This window comes from Bactrocera neohumeralis, chromosome 3 (genome assembly GCF_024586455.1).
Source record: "Bactrocera neohumeralis isolate Rockhampton chromosome 3, APGP_CSIRO_Bneo_wtdbg2-racon-allhic-juicebox.fasta_v2, whole genome shotgun sequence".
Taxonomy (NCBI): domain Eukaryota; kingdom Metazoa; phylum Arthropoda; class Insecta; order Diptera; family Tephritidae; genus Bactrocera; species Bactrocera neohumeralis.
In genome coordinates, this window is record NC_065920.1 from 71,517,583 (window position 1) to 71,535,243 (window position 17,661).

General features: G+C 38.9%; 1 protein-coding gene across 6 annotated transcripts; it reads right to left on the bottom strand.

Annotated features, from left to right (window-relative positions):
* Positions 1 to 3,650: 3,650 nt before the first annotated feature.
* LOC126753026 (3,4-dihydroxyphenylacetaldehyde synthase 2-like) lies at positions 3,651 to 16,945 on the bottom strand. Of its 6 annotated transcripts, none has more exons than XM_050464126.1 (5): positions 16,801 to 16,944; positions 15,173 to 15,298; positions 14,872 to 15,106; positions 13,516 to 14,782; positions 3,651 to 3,786 (listed from the first exon to the last, which is right to left on the bottom strand). In XM_050464126.1, the coding sequence occupies exons 2-5, from the start codon at positions 15,250 to 15,252 to the stop codon at positions 3,764 to 3,766; spliced, it is 1,605 nt and encodes a 534-aa protein (XP_050320083.1). In that variant the 5' UTR covers positions 15,253 to 15,298; positions 16,801 to 16,944; the 3' UTR covers positions 3,651 to 3,763. The 6 variants fall into 6 exon arrangements, with proteins under 6 accessions (XP_050320083.1, XP_050320087.1, XP_050320084.1 ...); XM_050464130.1 differs by lacking the exon at positions 3,651 to 3,786 and adding an exon at positions 3,793 to 4,726 and having other exon boundaries at positions 14,479 to 14,782; positions 16,801 to 16,945; XM_050464127.1 differs by lacking the exon at positions 3,651 to 3,786 and adding an exon at positions 3,793 to 4,606 and having other exon boundaries at positions 14,359 to 14,782; positions 16,801 to 16,945.
* Positions 16,946 to 17,661: the final 716 nt, after the last annotated feature.

A 17,661-nucleotide genomic window follows, 5' to 3' on the forward strand; every position in this document is an offset into this window, starting at 1 on the left:
TGCGTGATTGCTCACATTTTGTAAAATAATCATAATGATATCGCTTGTCAACAGAAGCGACCTTTCGCCTGCACATTTTTTGAAAATATTTTTCAAAATTTCCTTAAACTTGTTTGTCGAAATTTTTTTTACATTTTTTTTAATTTTTTTAAATTTTTTTAAATTTTTTTTTAATGTGTTCAATATTTTTTCCTACTACAACTTGCTTATTATTTACTTATTTTTGATTTAAAATGTTACTCTTTTTTACTCTTTCCGATATTTTTTCAGCTTCTACATTCAATTTCACCACAGAATCTGTTCTAAGTCTTCTCAGTTGTCACCATTCCATTCTTTATTGCAAACTCTAAGACTTTTTATCTTATCGAATAAGTTTTTTTATATCGATAAGTTTTTGCCACAGTTAAGTAAACAATATTTTTTGATATAATTTAAAGTGTTCTGTACCGAATGATTGCTGCTATCGGTTGGTTTGAGTACAGAAAACCCAACATAAGGTTCGAGTCTTGGCTACTAAAACAATTTAGCAGAATTTACAATAGTCAGTTGTAGATTCAGCAGACTGAGCACACCATACGATAACTATTGTAGAGGTTAACTATTGTAGAAAGTTTCAAGAAGCAGAAGAAGAGTAGACTATAGAGCGTCTTCTATGTGAATGCAAAGCTTTAGTATAGGAAAAGAATTGCAACTATCGGTCGAGGGTTTCTTGAAGATGTTTCTGAGGTTGCACTGTTAAAACTTTTTGTATTGGAAAACTTCTTCAGGAGCACAAGTTGGTTCAGAGAAGACATGAAACAGTCAGAGGTTTTTAATTCCAGGTAGGTTTCAGAATGTGCTTTTTAAAGGTCTAAGTGCGTCATAAGGCATACACTCTAGCTACCTACCTACAGTAGTGAACAACGGGCAGACATATCTCTCCGCTCAATGGGTACGTAAACAAGCAAAATTGCGCAACATGAAAGCGATGCAAGAGCTGCCAATTCATTCAGGAAAAAAACAACGGTTAGGTGTGGTTTATGGTCGGTGGAATAATCGGCTCATATTTCTTAAAAATGATTGCGTTGAGGACGTAATATTCAATGGCAACATTTGGTCACAACAAGACGGCGCCACTTCCAACACATCGCATAAATCAATGGATTTATTGAGAGAACACTTTGATGTGCAGATAATTTCACGTTTTGGGCCGGTCAATTGGCCACGAAGATCATCTGATATCACACCGTTAGACGCTTTTCTGTGGGGATAGGTAAAGTTCAAAGTCTATGCGGACAATCTCGCTTCGATTCAGGCCTTGGAGCACAACATCATGCATGTCATTCCCCAGTTACCAGTCGAAATGGTCGTATGAGCCATTAGACTATTGAAACGTAGCCGCGGCTAACATTTGAAAGAGATAATCTTCAAGAAATAAATGCCGAAAAATGTTCTTTCGAATGATAATAATAATTACCCTTTGAATTTGAAGAGTCTGTTTCTTAAAAAAGTAGGTAGCCTCGAAATGAATAACCTTTTATCTAAGAAGCTCAACTCTTTTTGAAAATAATTCTTGATTTATGTAAATCTTTCATACAAAATTTTTCATATTATATACAAAATATGTCCTATTGGCATATTTAACCCAAAAGCTATTTACAATTTCCGACCGCTGCCCACCAAACATTGTTCTTTTCGCTTCAGTTTAAAAACACATATAAATACACTTGTCAATGCACGTACACCCCAGCACATATACAAAAATACCATTATTGCCTTATCCATATTCGACTACTTCCCCTGGCATAACGCCAATATTGCGAGCAGTTAGTTGCAATCACCAAAATACATTGTTAACAGTGTTTCCAATGTGAACGCCTAGCTTCGGGTAGCTGTAGATTATTGTATGCAGTCCTGTGTATATTTTGCTGATAATCCCTAGACTACGATTTTTGTACATTGCCACTCACACTGAGGGAGGGAGCCGTGTTTATTTGTTTTATTACGGTACTACTCGTTATCTGTCTGTCTGTCATTTGTCGCAACAAGCAACTTGTACTTGCTGCTGCCAACAATTAACGCCGTGACAAATTTGGTGAGAAGGATATTAAAGGTTTTATCGGCCTTTTCAGGCAAGGAAACAAAAAAAGTCCGGGCGGGCCACATCTGGCTGTAGGGCGGCTGTACAAGTATTTAGTAATGTTTTACCACATGGACGGAATAGTGTTTCTCCTAACTGGTTCGCTTAACGTGGATTCTGACATGCAATTTATCCAGGAACGCACAGTTTAATGATTTTATTACCACGTTTGAAGCAGTCGATAAAATATTTCTATGTTAACGCCAAAACTTTATCAACAGACTGTATAATTTGAGGGACTTTCACAAGGCAACACCCATACAGCGGACTACCGATTGGACTCAGCTGTCTACATACTGTCTCCTGTTTTGTTTTGTATCCCGTTAATAATCAGGTACCTTGTTTTTTTCATCGGTGGTCCAAAAACATAGCATCCGTTACGTCTACGGAACCGTTTCCATAAAGAATGCCGCCTGTCGGGAAACCAAATTTAAGTTAAGAGTTTATAGTGATTGGCACTAAAGCGATTAGATGATTAGACGAGACTGTGGCCCTTAAACAAATTTCTGAAAACCGGTTGTATGGGAGATATGTTCCAAAAACTTGATCTTGAAAGTCACTAGCTCCAAATCGGTTATAGACCGATAGTCTCTTAGGCAAAGTAAAAAATTAGAAAAAATAATGAAAAGCTTCATCAGGGTCGGGAAGGACATCTCCGCGCCGTTCGATACCAAACGAGGTTTCAGACAAGGTGAATCCCTATTCTGCGACTTCAATCTATTGCTGGCGAAAATAATTCAAGCTGGAGAACTAAATAGAGAAGGTATAATCTTCTATAAGAGTGTACAGCTGCTGGTGTACGCCGATGATATTGTAATCATTGGCCTCAGAAACCGCGCCGTTAGTTCTGCTTTCCACAGAATGAATAAAGAAGCAAAGCAAATGGGTCTGGCAGTGAACGAGGGCATGACGAAATATTTGTTGTCATCAAAGAAAGAGTCGTCGCATTCGCGATTAAGCTGCCACGTCGCTGTTGACAGTCACTACAACGAAGTCGTAGATAATTTCGTCTACCTTGGAACTGGCATTAACACCGACAACAATGTCAGGCTCGAAATCCAACGCAGAATAACTCTTGCTAATATATGGTACTTGGGACCGAGTAGGCAACAAAGACCAAACTCTATAATCATTCATTATTCCCGTCTTGCTATATGATGCAAAGGCATGGACTATGACAACATCTGATGAGCCGGCGTTACGTGTTTTTAAGAGAAATGTTCTGCGGAAGATTTATAGTCCTTTGCACATTGGCAACGGAGAATATCGCATTCGATGGAACGATGAGTTATACGACGACATTTATATAGTTCAGCGAATCACGAGATGCAGTATCCGCCGGGGGAAGCAATGGAAGAGGAAGACCACGACTTCGTTAAAGAGATCAGGTGGAGAAGGACCTGGCTGCACTTAGTGACTCAAATTGGCGCGCTATTGTAAACTCGCCTATAACCGCGAAATAAAGAGTTTTACTTACTCCATTGTTGGTTTCAAGTGAAAGGACTGCTAATATTTAGTTAGACTAAGGTAATTTAAGTCAAACGGTCTCAGTAGCTGTCTGGTAATATATTAATATAATATTTGGTAAAATAGTTTAGCCAAATTGGCATATAAATATAAGATTATGTTCATATGTTTGAATATTCATTTACATTTCTCTGCGGCACCTAAACTTAGGTGTAGTCCCCACCCCGTCATCTTTTTGGCGCAATTAATGTACTTTAACGTTCTTCTTGTGGCTCTCTTCTGCTTTCTTTTCTTCCAACGAATTCACTGCGACCTTTGCTACATCTTGCTCACTCAGAAGCTGGCTCAGTTGTGACTCAATTTCTTGCCAAGCAAAGTCTATATCACATTCCTTCGGTTCCATACCACAAACGACAAAACGTATAAAAGTTTTTCCGTGAAATATCGCTTGCACCATATAGATCTTTTTGTGATCTGTTAGACGCTTCAAAAGCTCGGTGGACAACTCATTTCCACCCTTAACTCTAAAACAGACCAGACCCATAGCACGCTTGGCGAATAGCTCGAAACGCGAATCGGCTAGTACATACTGCTCGAAACGCTCGGCTAGACGTATTCGAAGACGAATATATTCACGCAAACCTTCAGCGCCAAGAGTACGGAAAGCTACCCAAACTTTGAGTGCACGAAAGCGACGTCCCAACGCTATTTGCCAATGACGAAACTCTGGTATACCGGTTTGATCTTCGTATTTATGTTGCAAGTACATGCGTTTCACAGTGAAACTCTCGACAATTTTATGTGAGTGACGCAACCACATAGCCGTACAGTCAAAATTGATAGGCAATGTCTTGTGTGGGTTGTAGTTTAGCGAGTCGACGCGATCGAGTCCTTGCCGCAGATGCGCATACTCATCCAATGCTAAAACGCAGCCCGCGTAAGCAGCATCCACATGCAACCATATGTTATGCTCCTCACAGACGGTCGCCAGTGACTCAATGTCATCATACGAGCAAGTATCTGTGGCGCCCATTGTAGCAATGCAAACTGCAGGTATGAGCCCCTTTGCCAGGTCCTCTTTCACTGCTTTGGCTAACTGTGTGCCGTTAAATACCCGAGACTCATCGACGGCAACTAGACCTATCGGCAATGCGCCCAAAATGCCCGCCTTTTCTACGCAACAATTACTCTGATCGCTAGAGTAGCCGACAAGGCGTGCGCGTATCTCACCCTCGCTCAGCTCTGGTTGGGCGGCTTTCACGCGTCGAACTGCTTGTTCACGCGCCACCATCACAGCGATCAGTATAGCCTCACTGGATGAACCCTGTATAATTCCGCCACCAGACCCTTTGTTCGAGTATAGGAAATGTGCTGGCAATTTGAAGAATTTCGCCAACCAGTCCATGACAACCATTTCTAATTCGGTGGCAGCGGGACTACTTATCTGAAAGACAGTGTGAGAGCCAATTGATGGATAAAAAAAAAAACTTTTGAAGAAATATCTAACGACTCTCGATGCTAAGTTTACTCACCCAATTAAAGCCCATCACACCAAAGCCGTTGGCTAGCATATCTCCGACAATGGATGGGTACGAGCAGCCTATTGAGTAGTATGCATGAAAATTCGGTGATTGCCAATGAGTTAAGCCGGGCACAATGAGCTTGCGAACATCCTGCAGAATTTCCTGCCATTGTTGTGGATTTTCTGGCAGCTCTTTGGGTAGCTGATTGATTAAATAGCCTGGCGCTACGGAAGGTAGAACATCGCTGCGAAAAAGGAAATGTTTTTCCGTATATTTGCTTTGATTTTTGATGAACCAGTGTTCCTTCTTACCAATTGCGTATATTTTCATAATAATCGGCTATAAAGTCCACAGCAGCTTTACCGAATTCTCTGAAGGTGTCCGCGTCCATATCTAGTGGAAATCTTCTGAACTTATGATCATATAATTTAAATATACTGTTCAAAGAAATATGGTATTGATTTTGAGTATTTATTTTATATACAAAAGTTCTTCATACGTCTAAACTCCATATGAATGAGGAAAGAACACTTAGAGAGTAATATTTTAAAATTATTAACCAAGGACTAGGAATGTTGTTCAAACACCGTGTTTTGAACTCTTCTTAAGTATTATTGTTTCTTAGGATCAGTATGGACCGTTGCTTTCGAGTTTGTTTGTCTGCATACTGTTTGCAAATTTGAAGAGCATTCTTGGACTATATCATTCAAATTAAGATGAAGTTTTAACACTGTTTAAAGTTCTTTATTATCACTGTAGGTTAGCTTAAGTCAGAAGAACGATCCCAACTGGAATCTCAGCCTAGCGCTGGTTCATTCTGGTGCCTAAAACTCCTATATAGTTGTTCGAAAGACCGTCATAAAGCGACAAAATGATTTAAGCTTATCAAAAATTTGTTGAGGCTGCTGTAACCAGTTTCCTCTACAACTCCTGGTTTGCCGAAAGTGAGACTGTCAACATATTTGAACCTCAGTCTTACAAAAGCTGGCCAATGGAAAAGAAAAAGCCTGGATGTTTCTACCTACAACTTTGACAGCTTGCGTTTAAGAATGTACAACAGGAACTTCTATTGCGGCAATATGAACGGTTCAAAAAGCAAATGCTTCAGTGGATTCAGTGCGTTATATGCTAGATGAAAATAGTCTCGCAGTCGCAGCTGGTCGTCAACCATTGCATGTTAAGCGAATGCGAGGTCCATAGGTCCAGTGCTAGAACGTAAAATGACAATGGAGATAAGCTCCTTCCCACTCTGATGTTAATGGGGCCTCTCACCAGCTCATTACTAATAATGATTCTGCTACCACGAGGCTCTCAAAAAAGTATATAAATGAAGTAACTTGATGCTATTTCTAGTAAGTATGGCCACTCCTTGACTAATTTTGAGCGCACAGTTAGCGAGCTTACTACACTTCGGAGAAATAGTATGTCTACTACCTCCTTACTAGCAGTCACTTTTGCCTTAAAAAAAAAATCTCGTAATCCGGTAGCCTAAAGTTAAGCTTGATGCAGAGCTCTTTACAGTAAACTTTCTACCTAACCTTCTCTTCCAGCTTCGGTTCGTCTCCAGCGACTTCTTTCTGTTTACATATGTATGTCTCTTCGGTATGTTAATAGCATAAAAGCCGCGACGACTAGCCGCTGCGACGCAGTAATCCAAGTTTTCAGTAATGCAGTTGAAGTAGCAGAGAACGTCAAGATCTGCTGTTTGGATCCTCTGAAATAATTGGCTTCTCTGCCCCCAAGATTGAACTTCGCAGCAATACACCTGCCGGCAATATCCATGGGTGTCACTATCACATAGTGGGTGAAATTTTCCTAATTTTACAAACTTTTTGTTTGTGTAGAGCAGTTCGAGTTTTTCCTCTGGAACTCTTGGACTAAAAATTCAGTGATGATAACACCGTTTTATCTATGTGATATTGTAAGCAGATACAGTTTCATTTCATAGTACTATCACATCAATCGGATCACATCGAAAACTCCATTATAAGTTGTTCCACGAACTAGAGTTTTCACTTTAACCCATAATGATTTCGATTCACAATCGGCTTCTAATTTCGTTATGTTTCGCCGATAATCATATTTTCGTTATATGAATTTGGAATATAATTTTAAATCATTATAGTACTCACTATTTGTTTAACTTCTTTAATTTCAATTCTTTCAATTTTACACAATTTTTTTAGTTTTCGAAATTTTTTTTATAGATTTTTTCCAAATGAAATTTTGCGAGAAAATGGTTTGTTGTGGCGCGGTGTTTATACTGTGTTCAGTTCATTTCTGTGATGGTCTTTTATACTTTCCGTAGTAAACTGTGTAAGCCGTGGAGAATTCATAAAATTTTAATGGCTAATAAATTGTGGTTGTTAAAAGGCTAGGCGAGAAGGAAGTAGAATTGCACAATGATATTTCAATAATTCTTTTTTAACTTTATCTAGTCCATGGAAAAATTTGATGATGTTTTAGTGGGGTCTGAAATTTATCACGAAGTTTATAACTCTAAGAGAAAAGCGTGATGAGCTGAGTTGACTTAACCATGACTGTCCGACTTTCTCTATATACGCGATCTGATCCCTCTTTATACGAGCTGTTGATTTTGAACGATCGGAATCAAAACTTTGTAAGGGAAACTGTTTTATTTGTCGAGATATCAGCACGAAATTTAGCACCGTTTATTATCTAAGGCAATGTAATAATAGCTGAGAAAATTGCTCAGATTGGACAGCTATACGCTGTAATTGTTCGAAATTTTAATGATACGCGTTCATCATCTATGTTATATAAAAGATGGTATTTTCTGTGAATTTAATTTAATTTGGCTTCAAAGTGCCATTCTCAGGTAAATCTACATATTTTACTCAAGCTTTCGCATACAAAAAATGTCAGAAGAAATATGTTTCAATTTGAAAATATTAAAATATATTTAAAAAATTAAAACAACAATTATTTTATTTAATTTAAATTAATTTGTTTAATACATTTTTTTTAATAATTTTTATTCTGAAAAATTTAAAATTTTAAATTTAATATTCTGTTTAGAAATTTCAAAATGCTGCGTTTACGTAAAAAAAGAAGCAACTTCATTATTATTCAACTATTATTTTGTTTTGTTCCAATGTGTCTCGCCAGCACTGTATCCCTTTACTAAGGATCTGAATATTGCTGCAAAAGCGGCGAAGAACAAAAGCGAACTTTAATGATGGCCAGCACATGTATGCGTACGTGCAGATGTGTGCATGTAAATCTGTATATGTATATATTTTTTACAAACCTTCAACTTGATCTTCCACCGCTATCTAATCAACTTTACTGCAGTGTTATTTATTGTCATCTAATCATTAATTTTTTTTTTTTTTGAAGTTTTTGTTTGCTTTCGTTAAGCAGAGTTGTGTTCTATTTACAATAATGAATTGTACTTATCACACAAAGCTGTAAATGTATGCAAATAAGTCAGAACTATGCATTTAATTGACTTATAAATAAAATAATTACTGATTGCAGTTTTGAAATTGCAATATTTCCGGTACACATTTTGGTGAGTCATATTGTCAAATGCAAAACGTATTTGGTGTTTTTGTAAAGAAAAATGATGAAGAGAAAATCTTATTATGAAATTTGTTTATAAAACGATCTCTTGTCAGTCGAAAATTTCTATTTTTTTAGGCCGTAAGGAGGGTTACTTTATGACAAGGTGTCCAAACCTATTGCAGGTCAGTTTCTGCTATGTTTTCCTTCGTGCCGCGGTGCCTACGGGTTTGTTGTCAGCATCAATTTTTTTCGGTTTAGGGGCTGGAAAATGCCTTCCGCATTAAAAAACATTACTCTAAGGAGTCGTCGCCCACCTTGCAACTCGGCTTCAGTCGCATCGTTATATACTATAGGGATGACGGTTTTTCGACTTTACCCATTCTTGAAGGTACTTTCTGAAATATCCGTGTTTGGGTAGCAGCTATGTTGGGCATTACCGCTATAAGTAATATTGATCTGATACTGTTCGGTAGGCTGATCCAACTCTGAGGACTGCGGTGCAAACTGGTCACTATCTTACGCCGGTTTCCCAGTTTGAGCGCATCTGCCCAGATCTCTACTCCGTATAATAAAAAGCTTTCTCTTTTTTTTGCTGAGCTCTTCTAATCAGAAAGTTAATCTAGGTTCCATTCTTTAGCTTGAGTACTTTACTGCATTTTCTCTCTTTAGTATACCTGTAGTCGTTAGCAGACTTATATCGAGAGATATGTGCCTATTTGTAAGCAGTATTAGGTTTGTGTTTTCTGTAGCGAGCTGTAGATTGTGTGAGTCGAGCCATGCTTGTGTCTTTATAATGACATATGTAATTTTGCTTTCTCGCGCTTCTTCTGTGTTTCGTGCTCTGATTACTGCTGCAATCTCAACCGCGTAGCCAATTTAGTACGATTAGTCTGGCATTTCGAGTTTTAGTAAAGCGTCATAGTTTATGTTCCACAAGTCTGGGCCTAGAATGGTTCGTTGAGCTGTTCCTGACAAAATCGGCATCTGTCGGCATCCCTCAATAGTTTGATACAGCAGTTTTATAGCGCTGGGTTAGTCGGGGATTCTAGTCGGGCTTTTTTCGAGAGCGTCGATCTTGTGATTTTACCTGTCGGGTCTAAAGCACTGTTGTCTCTGGCACGAACCTAAAGCTTCGCAGAGGCGCTCTTTTGGTCTGGGCCTTTTATAATGCTTTTCTGCTTTGTCGAGCATGATTAGTGAACGCTATGCTGATGGCAAATTAAGACCTTCTTTTCCTTTACTGATTGGCATCAGCCAAAAACGAGAAAGATATAGGGTTATGTATATATAAATGATATAAATGTTCAGGGTGACGAGAAAAGTTGAAATCCGGTTGACTGTCTGTCTGTCCGTCCGTCCGTCCACCCGTGCAAGCTGCAACTTGAGTAAAAATTGAGATATATTGATGAAACTTGATATGCCGATTTCTTAGCGTAAAAAAGTTCGAGTTCGAAGGTGGGCGTAATCGGACCACTGCCACGCCCACAAATCACCATTAACCGAAAACCTATAATATGCCATAAGTAAAAGAGGATCACAGTAGTCGGAGACACCTGTGGGAAAATATTTTGGAAAAGTGGGCGTGGCCCCGCCATCTAATAAGTTTTATGTACATATCTCCTAAACCACCTTAGCTACAACAACTAAACCTATAGTGTGAAAATGGACGAAATCGGATGCTCGCACCCTATATAACGGTACTGCTCAAAACTACTAAAAGCGCAATTAATATATGTGACCTGGCCTACGAAAAGGGGGATTAGGTGTCAAAAAAAAGGAGAACAATTAATGAGATAACGAGAAACTGACGATTATTTTTAACAGCTTTTCCCAGAAAACTAGTTTTCGCACGTTAGCTCCCTTTTCGTAGACCAGGTCACATATAACTAAATGCGTCAGAGACGTTGTAATTTGCTGCCGGGATGGTATGAGAAAGCTTTATGAGAGTCAGTGTGAAAATTGTACGATGGGCGTGGCATCGCTCACTTTTTGGTGAAACTCCATATCTCGGAACCCGACTAACCGATTTCGGAAAAATTTGGTACGTGGCATTCTTCTTACATTCTTAAGTCACAATGTGAAAATGGGCGAAATCAGATAACAACCACGCCTACTTTCCACATAGCACAACTTTAAATTCCACTTTACTGTGATGCAGATATTGCAAAACTCACTGTCGCCGCAAATAAATTGCTTTGTTATGCAAAAGAGCTAAACATACGAACACAAAGCGATGTGCCTGCGACAATTTGAAAGTGAATGTTGATAACTATGCACCTAAGTAAAATATACCGTTAGTTGATGATGATTTAAAATTTAAATATATTCTGCTCTTTCCGTTATTTTTTCAGCTTATTGCGTTCAAACTCACCATAAAACATCTTCTAAGTCTTCTCAATTGCCAACGTTACATTCTTTATTGAAAGCTTTGGGAGTTTTACCTTATCAAATTAGTTTTTATATCGATAAGTTTTTGCCACAATTAAGCAAACAATATTTTTTTTATTATAATTTAGTGTATTATGTACTTGTATCAAACGATTGTTGCTGCCGGGTGGTTTGCGTACAGAAAAGTCAGTAAAAGGTTCGGGTCTTGGCTACTAAAAAATTGTAGCAGAATTTACAGTAGTAAGTTGCATAACCAGCAGACTCAGAACACTATACAATAACTATTGTAAAAGATAACTATTGTAGAGATTAACCATTGTACAAGCTGTCAAGAAGTAGAAGAAGAGTAGACTATACATCATCTTCTATGTGATTGCAAAGCTTTAGTATAGGAAAAGAATTGCAACTATCGGTCTATGGTTTCTTGACGATGCTTAATAGGTTACACTGGTAAAACTTTTTGTATTGGAAAAATTTTTCAAGATACACAACAGAAGTTGGTTCAGAGAAGACATGAAAGTGTCAAAGGATTTTAGTTGCAGGCAGGTTTCACAATGCGCTGCCTAAAGGTCTAAGTGCGTCATAAGATATCTACTTTATTTACCACCTATGTACATAAGACAATTGGGACTAAGAGAAAACTCAAGAGATACAAGAGCTGCCATTTCATTTAGAAAAAACAACGGTTTGTTGTGCTTTGTAGGCCGATGGAATCATCGGTTCATATCTCTTCAAAAATGATGGCAGTGAGAACGTAACCGTCATTGGCGACCGTTATCGAGGCATGATAACCGACTATGTTCCAACAAGTTGGCGCCATCGAGTCAATCAATACAGAACACTTTAGTGAGCAGATAACTTCCCATTTTGGGCCGGTCGATTGTTCGGTTACAAATTTAAATGCTAAAGATTTTTTTTTTCGAATGATAATAACCATACCCCATTAAATTTGAAAGTTTCTGTGTTTTTTCTTGAAAAAAGTAGGGAACCTCGCAAGGATCATTTTTTAACACTTTCGCTCCTACTGGGACAATATGTCCCACCTGTATTCGAAATGCTATACCTTTTTTTTATGAATGAAAACTTCTATCTGAAATGTCCCAATACAAGACTTGTTTGTGATAAAAATCCCTAAACATATATTAAAAATTTGCCGTTCGGCAGTACTGGTCAAGTTTGCCACAGCTGTTTGGAAATTTCGCTGATCTGGATTTTAGCCCTTCTGAGAGCAGCAAATGCCTTTGATTGACAAAGAAAATAGTACTGAAACAGGCGAAAATGGCAGTGATGCTGATCCCATTTTGAATCGGACGTCGAAGAGCGACCTGAAGACGACTAATTTCCGAAGAGGAAGAAGATCTATATGAAAATGCTGAAAATGAACCAGCTGTCGTTGCTACTTGAACTAATCTAACGGAAGAGGTAAACTTTGAACCCAAATTTTAAATGCCTTTGGAAAGAGATCCGCCAGTTCTGGTAACTTTTCCTCGAGGAGCTACCGAGTTCAATGCTTCCATAAAGCTTTTTCCAAACAGTTTGTGCATTTTCATTGCACAGTGTACAATTCAGCGAATAAGAAAACTGAATAGAAAGAAAAACGCTAATAGGGCCCTAACGGATGGGCATGAAATATTAGTATTTCTAGGCGTAATAATTGTCATGTACTACAATCATATACATATATGCGAAATCGAAAGGAAACTCCGGAATTCGAGTCGCGACTAGTACGTGGGCAAAGTTAGTTCCAAATAAGCTGTGATGGTATAATGGCTACGTGCTGGATGGATTCCAAGGAAATACTAGTTGCTTCTAACTGCCACAAACCAATAATATCCAACGTAGACAGAAAACAAAAGGATGGTAAAAAGAAAACATGTTGATTGTCCCTTAGCTATTGTGGACTACAAGCGTACAGACCGATGGCCGATCAAAAAACAGCGGTATACGATCTAAATAGAAAGTCTCAGAGGTGGTGAAAGAAAGTGTTTTCCAAAGTTCTGATGCTTTCCACAGTAAATGCTTGGATTGTTCACAACGACCTCAATTGCAGAAATACACCGTTGATACAGTTCATATGAAAACTCTCCAGCTGTGAAAGTAATAGTAGTAAGTATAAGAGAAAGAATTCTATTCCATTGGGGAGATCAGGTGGAGAAGGACCTGGCTGCACTTGGTGTCTGAAATTGGCACGCTGTTGTAAACTCGCTATAACCGCGTAACCGGTATCTACGCCAATAAATAAGACGAATGAAAATAAAGAGGTTTACTTACTCCATGGTTGGTTTCAAGTGAAAGGACTGCTAGTATTTAGTTAGACTAAGTTAATCTAAGTAAAACGTTTTCAGTAGCTATTAGGTAATATGCAAATATGCGAATAATATATAATATATTAATATAATATTTTGTAAAATTGTAAAATAGTTTAGCCAAATTGGTATATAAAGCTTATGTTCAAATGTTTGAATATTCATTTATATTTCTCTGCGGCACCTAAACTTATGTGTAGACCCGAGGTTAGTTGTTGACTGATACCGACCACGTCATCTTTGTGGTGCACTTGCTGTGCTTTTACGCTCTTCTTGTGGCTCTCTTCTGCTTTCTTTTCTTCCAATGTATTCACTTCAACCTTCGCTACATCGTGCTCACTCAGCAGCTGGCTCAGTTGTGACTCAATTTCTTGCCAAGCAAAGTCTATATCACATTCCTTCGGTTCCATACCACAGACGGCAAAACGTAGAAAAGTCTTTCCTTGAAATATCGCCTGCACCATATAGATCTTTTTGTGATCTGTTAGACGCTTCAAAAGCTCGGTGGACAACTCATTTCCACCCTTCACTCTAAAACAGACCAGACCCATAGCACGTTTGGCGACTAGCTCGAAACGCGAATCGGCTAGTACATACTGCTCGAAACGCTCGGCCAGGCGTATTCGAAGACGAATATATTCACGCAAACCTTCAGCGCCAAGAGTACGGAAAGTTACCCAAACTTTGAGTGCACGAAAACGACGACCCAACGGTATTTGCCAATGACGAAAATCTGGTATATCCGTTTGACCTTCGTATTTATGTTGCAAGTAGATGCGTTCCACGGTGAAACTCTCGACAATTTTATGTGAGTCCCGCAACCACATAGCCGTACAGTCAAAATGTATAGGCATTGACTTGTGGAGATTGTAGTTCAGCGAATCGACGCGATCGAGTCCTTGCCGCAGATGCGCATACTCTTCCAATGCTAAAGCGCAGCCTGCGTAAGCAGCATCCACATGCAACCATATGTTATGCTCCTCACAGACGGTCGCCAGTGACTCAGTGTCATCATACGAGCAAGTACCTGTGGCACCCATTGTAGCAATGCAAACTGCAGGTATGAGTCCCTTTGCCAAGTCCTCGTTGACTGCTTTGGCTAACTGTGTGCCGTTAAATACCAGAGACTCATCGACGGCAACTAGACGTATCGGCAGTGTGCCCAAAATGCCCGCTTTTTCTATGCAACTATTACTCTGATCGCTAGAGTAGCCGACAAGGCGTGCGCGTATCTCACCCTCACTCAGCTCTGGTTGGGCAGCTTTCACGCGTCGCACTGCTTGTTCACGCGCCACCATCACAGCGATCAGTACAGCCTCACTGGCTGAGCCTTGTATAATTCCGCCACCAGGTCCTTTGGTCGAGTGTAGGAAATGTGCTGGCAATTTGAAGAATTTCGCCAACCAGTCCATGACAACCACTTCCAACTCGGTGCAAGCGGGACTGCAGAGCTGAAAGGTAGTATGAGAGCCAATTCATGGGTAAAAAAAACAAGCTTTTGAAGAAATATCTAACGAGTCTCGATGTTAAGTCTACTCACCCAATTAAATCCGATCACACTAAAGCCACTGGCTAGCATATCTCCCACAATGGATGGATACGAGCAACCAGTTGCGTAAAATGCATGAAAGTTCGGTGATTGCCAATGAGTTAAGCCGGGTACGATGAGCTTACTAATATCTTGTAGAATTTCCTGCCATTGTTGTGGATTTTCTGGCAGCTCTTTGGGTAGCTGATTGACCAAATAGCCTGGCGCTACGGAAGGTAGAACATCGCTGTGAAAAGAAAATGTTTTTCGGTATATCTACTTTGATTTTAGGTTATCCAATCTTTCTTCTTACTAATCGCGTATATTTTCATAATAATCGGCTATAAAGTCCACAGCAGCTTTACCGAATTCTCTAAAAGTGTCCGCGTCCATATTTAGTTGAAATTCTCCGAACTTATGATCATATAATTTAGTTATCCTGTGAAAAAAATATGGTAAGAATTTTGAGTATTTATTTTATATACAAAAGCTCTACATAAACCTAGACTGCCTAAGAATGAGGAATGAAGAGAAATTAGAGAGCCAAAATAATCACTGGAAAAGCTCACTGCGCAAATTCTCCAACTACTTCTTTCCGTTCACCTATGCCTCGTCAGCATCTAGGCAGCGTAAAAGCCGCCACGAGTAGCCTAGGCATCGCAGTGATCCATTTTTCAGTGTTGCTTGAAGTAGCAATGAATTTCAAGATCTGTTGTTTGTTTGGATCTCTTCATATTAGGTTTTCAAATATTCGCCTTTTTGTCTTTTGAATTTCGCGGCTATGTATAAAGCGCTAAAGAGCTCGTATCTGGCAATACTATACATCTTTCAAAGGTCTTGATATAACCTACAGAACGACTTTTTGCATGAATAATTTGGATATTGCGTTCAACAGTTATGGACGTGTAAACATGGAGTTCACTAACGCCGAAATTCGCGAAATTTTTTATTTTTCCTTCGTTAAAGGAAAATCCGCTAGAGAAACGTTCCGTGAGATTAATGGTGTTTTGATGAAACGGAAAGAACTCAACCCATTGCTGAAGTGGATGGTGACTGGCGACGAAAAATGGATCACATACGACAATACAAGCGAAAAGTGTGTTTGGTGAGATTGGAAGGGAATCATCTTTTATGAGCTACAACAACTGGACTGCTTGAAGCAGGCGATCGACCAGATGCGTTCAGAATTGGCCAACAGGAGAACGCCAGACCATACACTTCGTTGATGACTCGTCAGAAGCTACAGGAACTCGGATGGGAGGTTTTATCGCATCCACCATATAGCCCGAACATAGCGCCAAGTGATTATCACCTGTTCCTGTCCAGTGCGAACGCTCTTGTTGGTGTAAAGGGTGTAAAGTTGAACTCAAAAGAGGCTTGTGAAAAGTGGATGTCCGAGTTCTTCGCAAATAAGGAGGGGGCTTCTACGAGGGGGGTATTAGAACTAAATCCGATCACTGTAACACTTTTTATAAAGCATTGAATGAAGAACAAAAAAGCGGAAGGGAGATATTTGCCAACCTAATACACCTTCTCTCCTGCGTCTTAAACTGTCCTTCGCAGCAATATCCATGGGCGCTGCTTTCGCACTTGAGATATGTGAATGACATTTTGAGAATCAATGGGTGTAACTTTCAAGATAAGATTTTACCATTTTCAGAATATTTTTATTTGTGCACAAGGGTTCGAGTTTTCTCTTAGCAACTCTGAGATCGATAATTCAGTGATGACAGCATTTCAACCCTCTTAAAATAGGACTAACACATATTAACCGGATCACATCGAAAGTTCCAATAGAAATTGTTACACGAACAACAGATTTCACTTTAACCCTTAATGATTTCGATTCACAATCGGCTTCTAATTTTATTATATATCGCCGATAATCATATTTTCGTTATATAAATTTGGAATATAATTTTAAGTCATCATAATACTCACTACTGGTTTAACTCTTTCACTTTTATACAATTTTTTAGTTTTCGAAATTTTTTTTTATAAAAACTTTTCCAAATGAAAGTTTACCAGAAAACGGTTTGTTGTGGCGCGGTGTTTATACTGTGCTCAGTTCATTTCTGTGACAGTCTTTTATACTTTCCGTAGTAAACTGTGTACGCCGTGGAATATTTATGAAATTTCACTTACAGTGATGGCTAATAAAGTGCGCTTGTAAAAAGTTAGGCGAAAATAGACGGAAGCAGAATTGCATAAAAATATTTCTTCAATAACTTTTTTTTTACTTTATCACAAGTTAATGCCCAATTTGATGATATTTTAGCGGAATTTTTAACTTTATCAAAAGCTTATGCCAAATTTGCTGATGTTTTAGCGGAAGGAAAGCGTGATGAGCTGAGTTGATTTAACCATGACTGTCCGGCTGTCGCTATATACGCGAACTGGTCCATCTTTATTCATGTTGTTGATCTGAAATTTTGCACACGTATTTTTCTCCTCAAGAAGCAGCTCATTTGTCGGAAACTTTTATATTTGTCGAGGTATCTTCACGAAATTTGGCACGGCTAAGTATCTAAAGCAGCGTTACAATCTCCTAAGAAATTGTTAAGATCGGAATACTATATCATATAGCTGCCATACAAACTGAACGATCGAAATCAAAGCTTTGTATGAGAAACTTTAATATTTGTTGAGGTATCTTCATGAATAGGTGCCAACAGGTGCTACTTCGGACTGAGTAGGCAATTGAGAAGCAAAGTCCTCTCTCGACAAACAAAAACCAAACTCTATAAGTCACTCATAATTCCCGTCCTGCTGTATGGTGCAGAGTCTTGGACGATGTCAACA

What these genes read in the sequence shown, in the direction of transcription:
- LOC126753026 (XM_050464126.1), bottom strand. Translation starts at nt 15,252, where the DNA reads ATGGACGCGGACACTTTTAGAGAATTCGGTAAAGCTGCTGTGGACTTT. An exon ending in GTGTGATCGGATTTAATTGG is followed by an intron (nt 14,783 to 14,871) that starts GTGAGTAGACTT and finishes ACTACCTTTCAG; the next exon opens with CTCTGCAGTCCCGCTTGCAC. An exon ending in GGGTCTACACATAAGTTTAG is followed by an intron (nt 3,787 to 13,515) that starts GTGCCGCAGAGA and finishes ACCTAAGTTTAG; the next exon opens with GTGCCGCAGAGAAATGTAAA.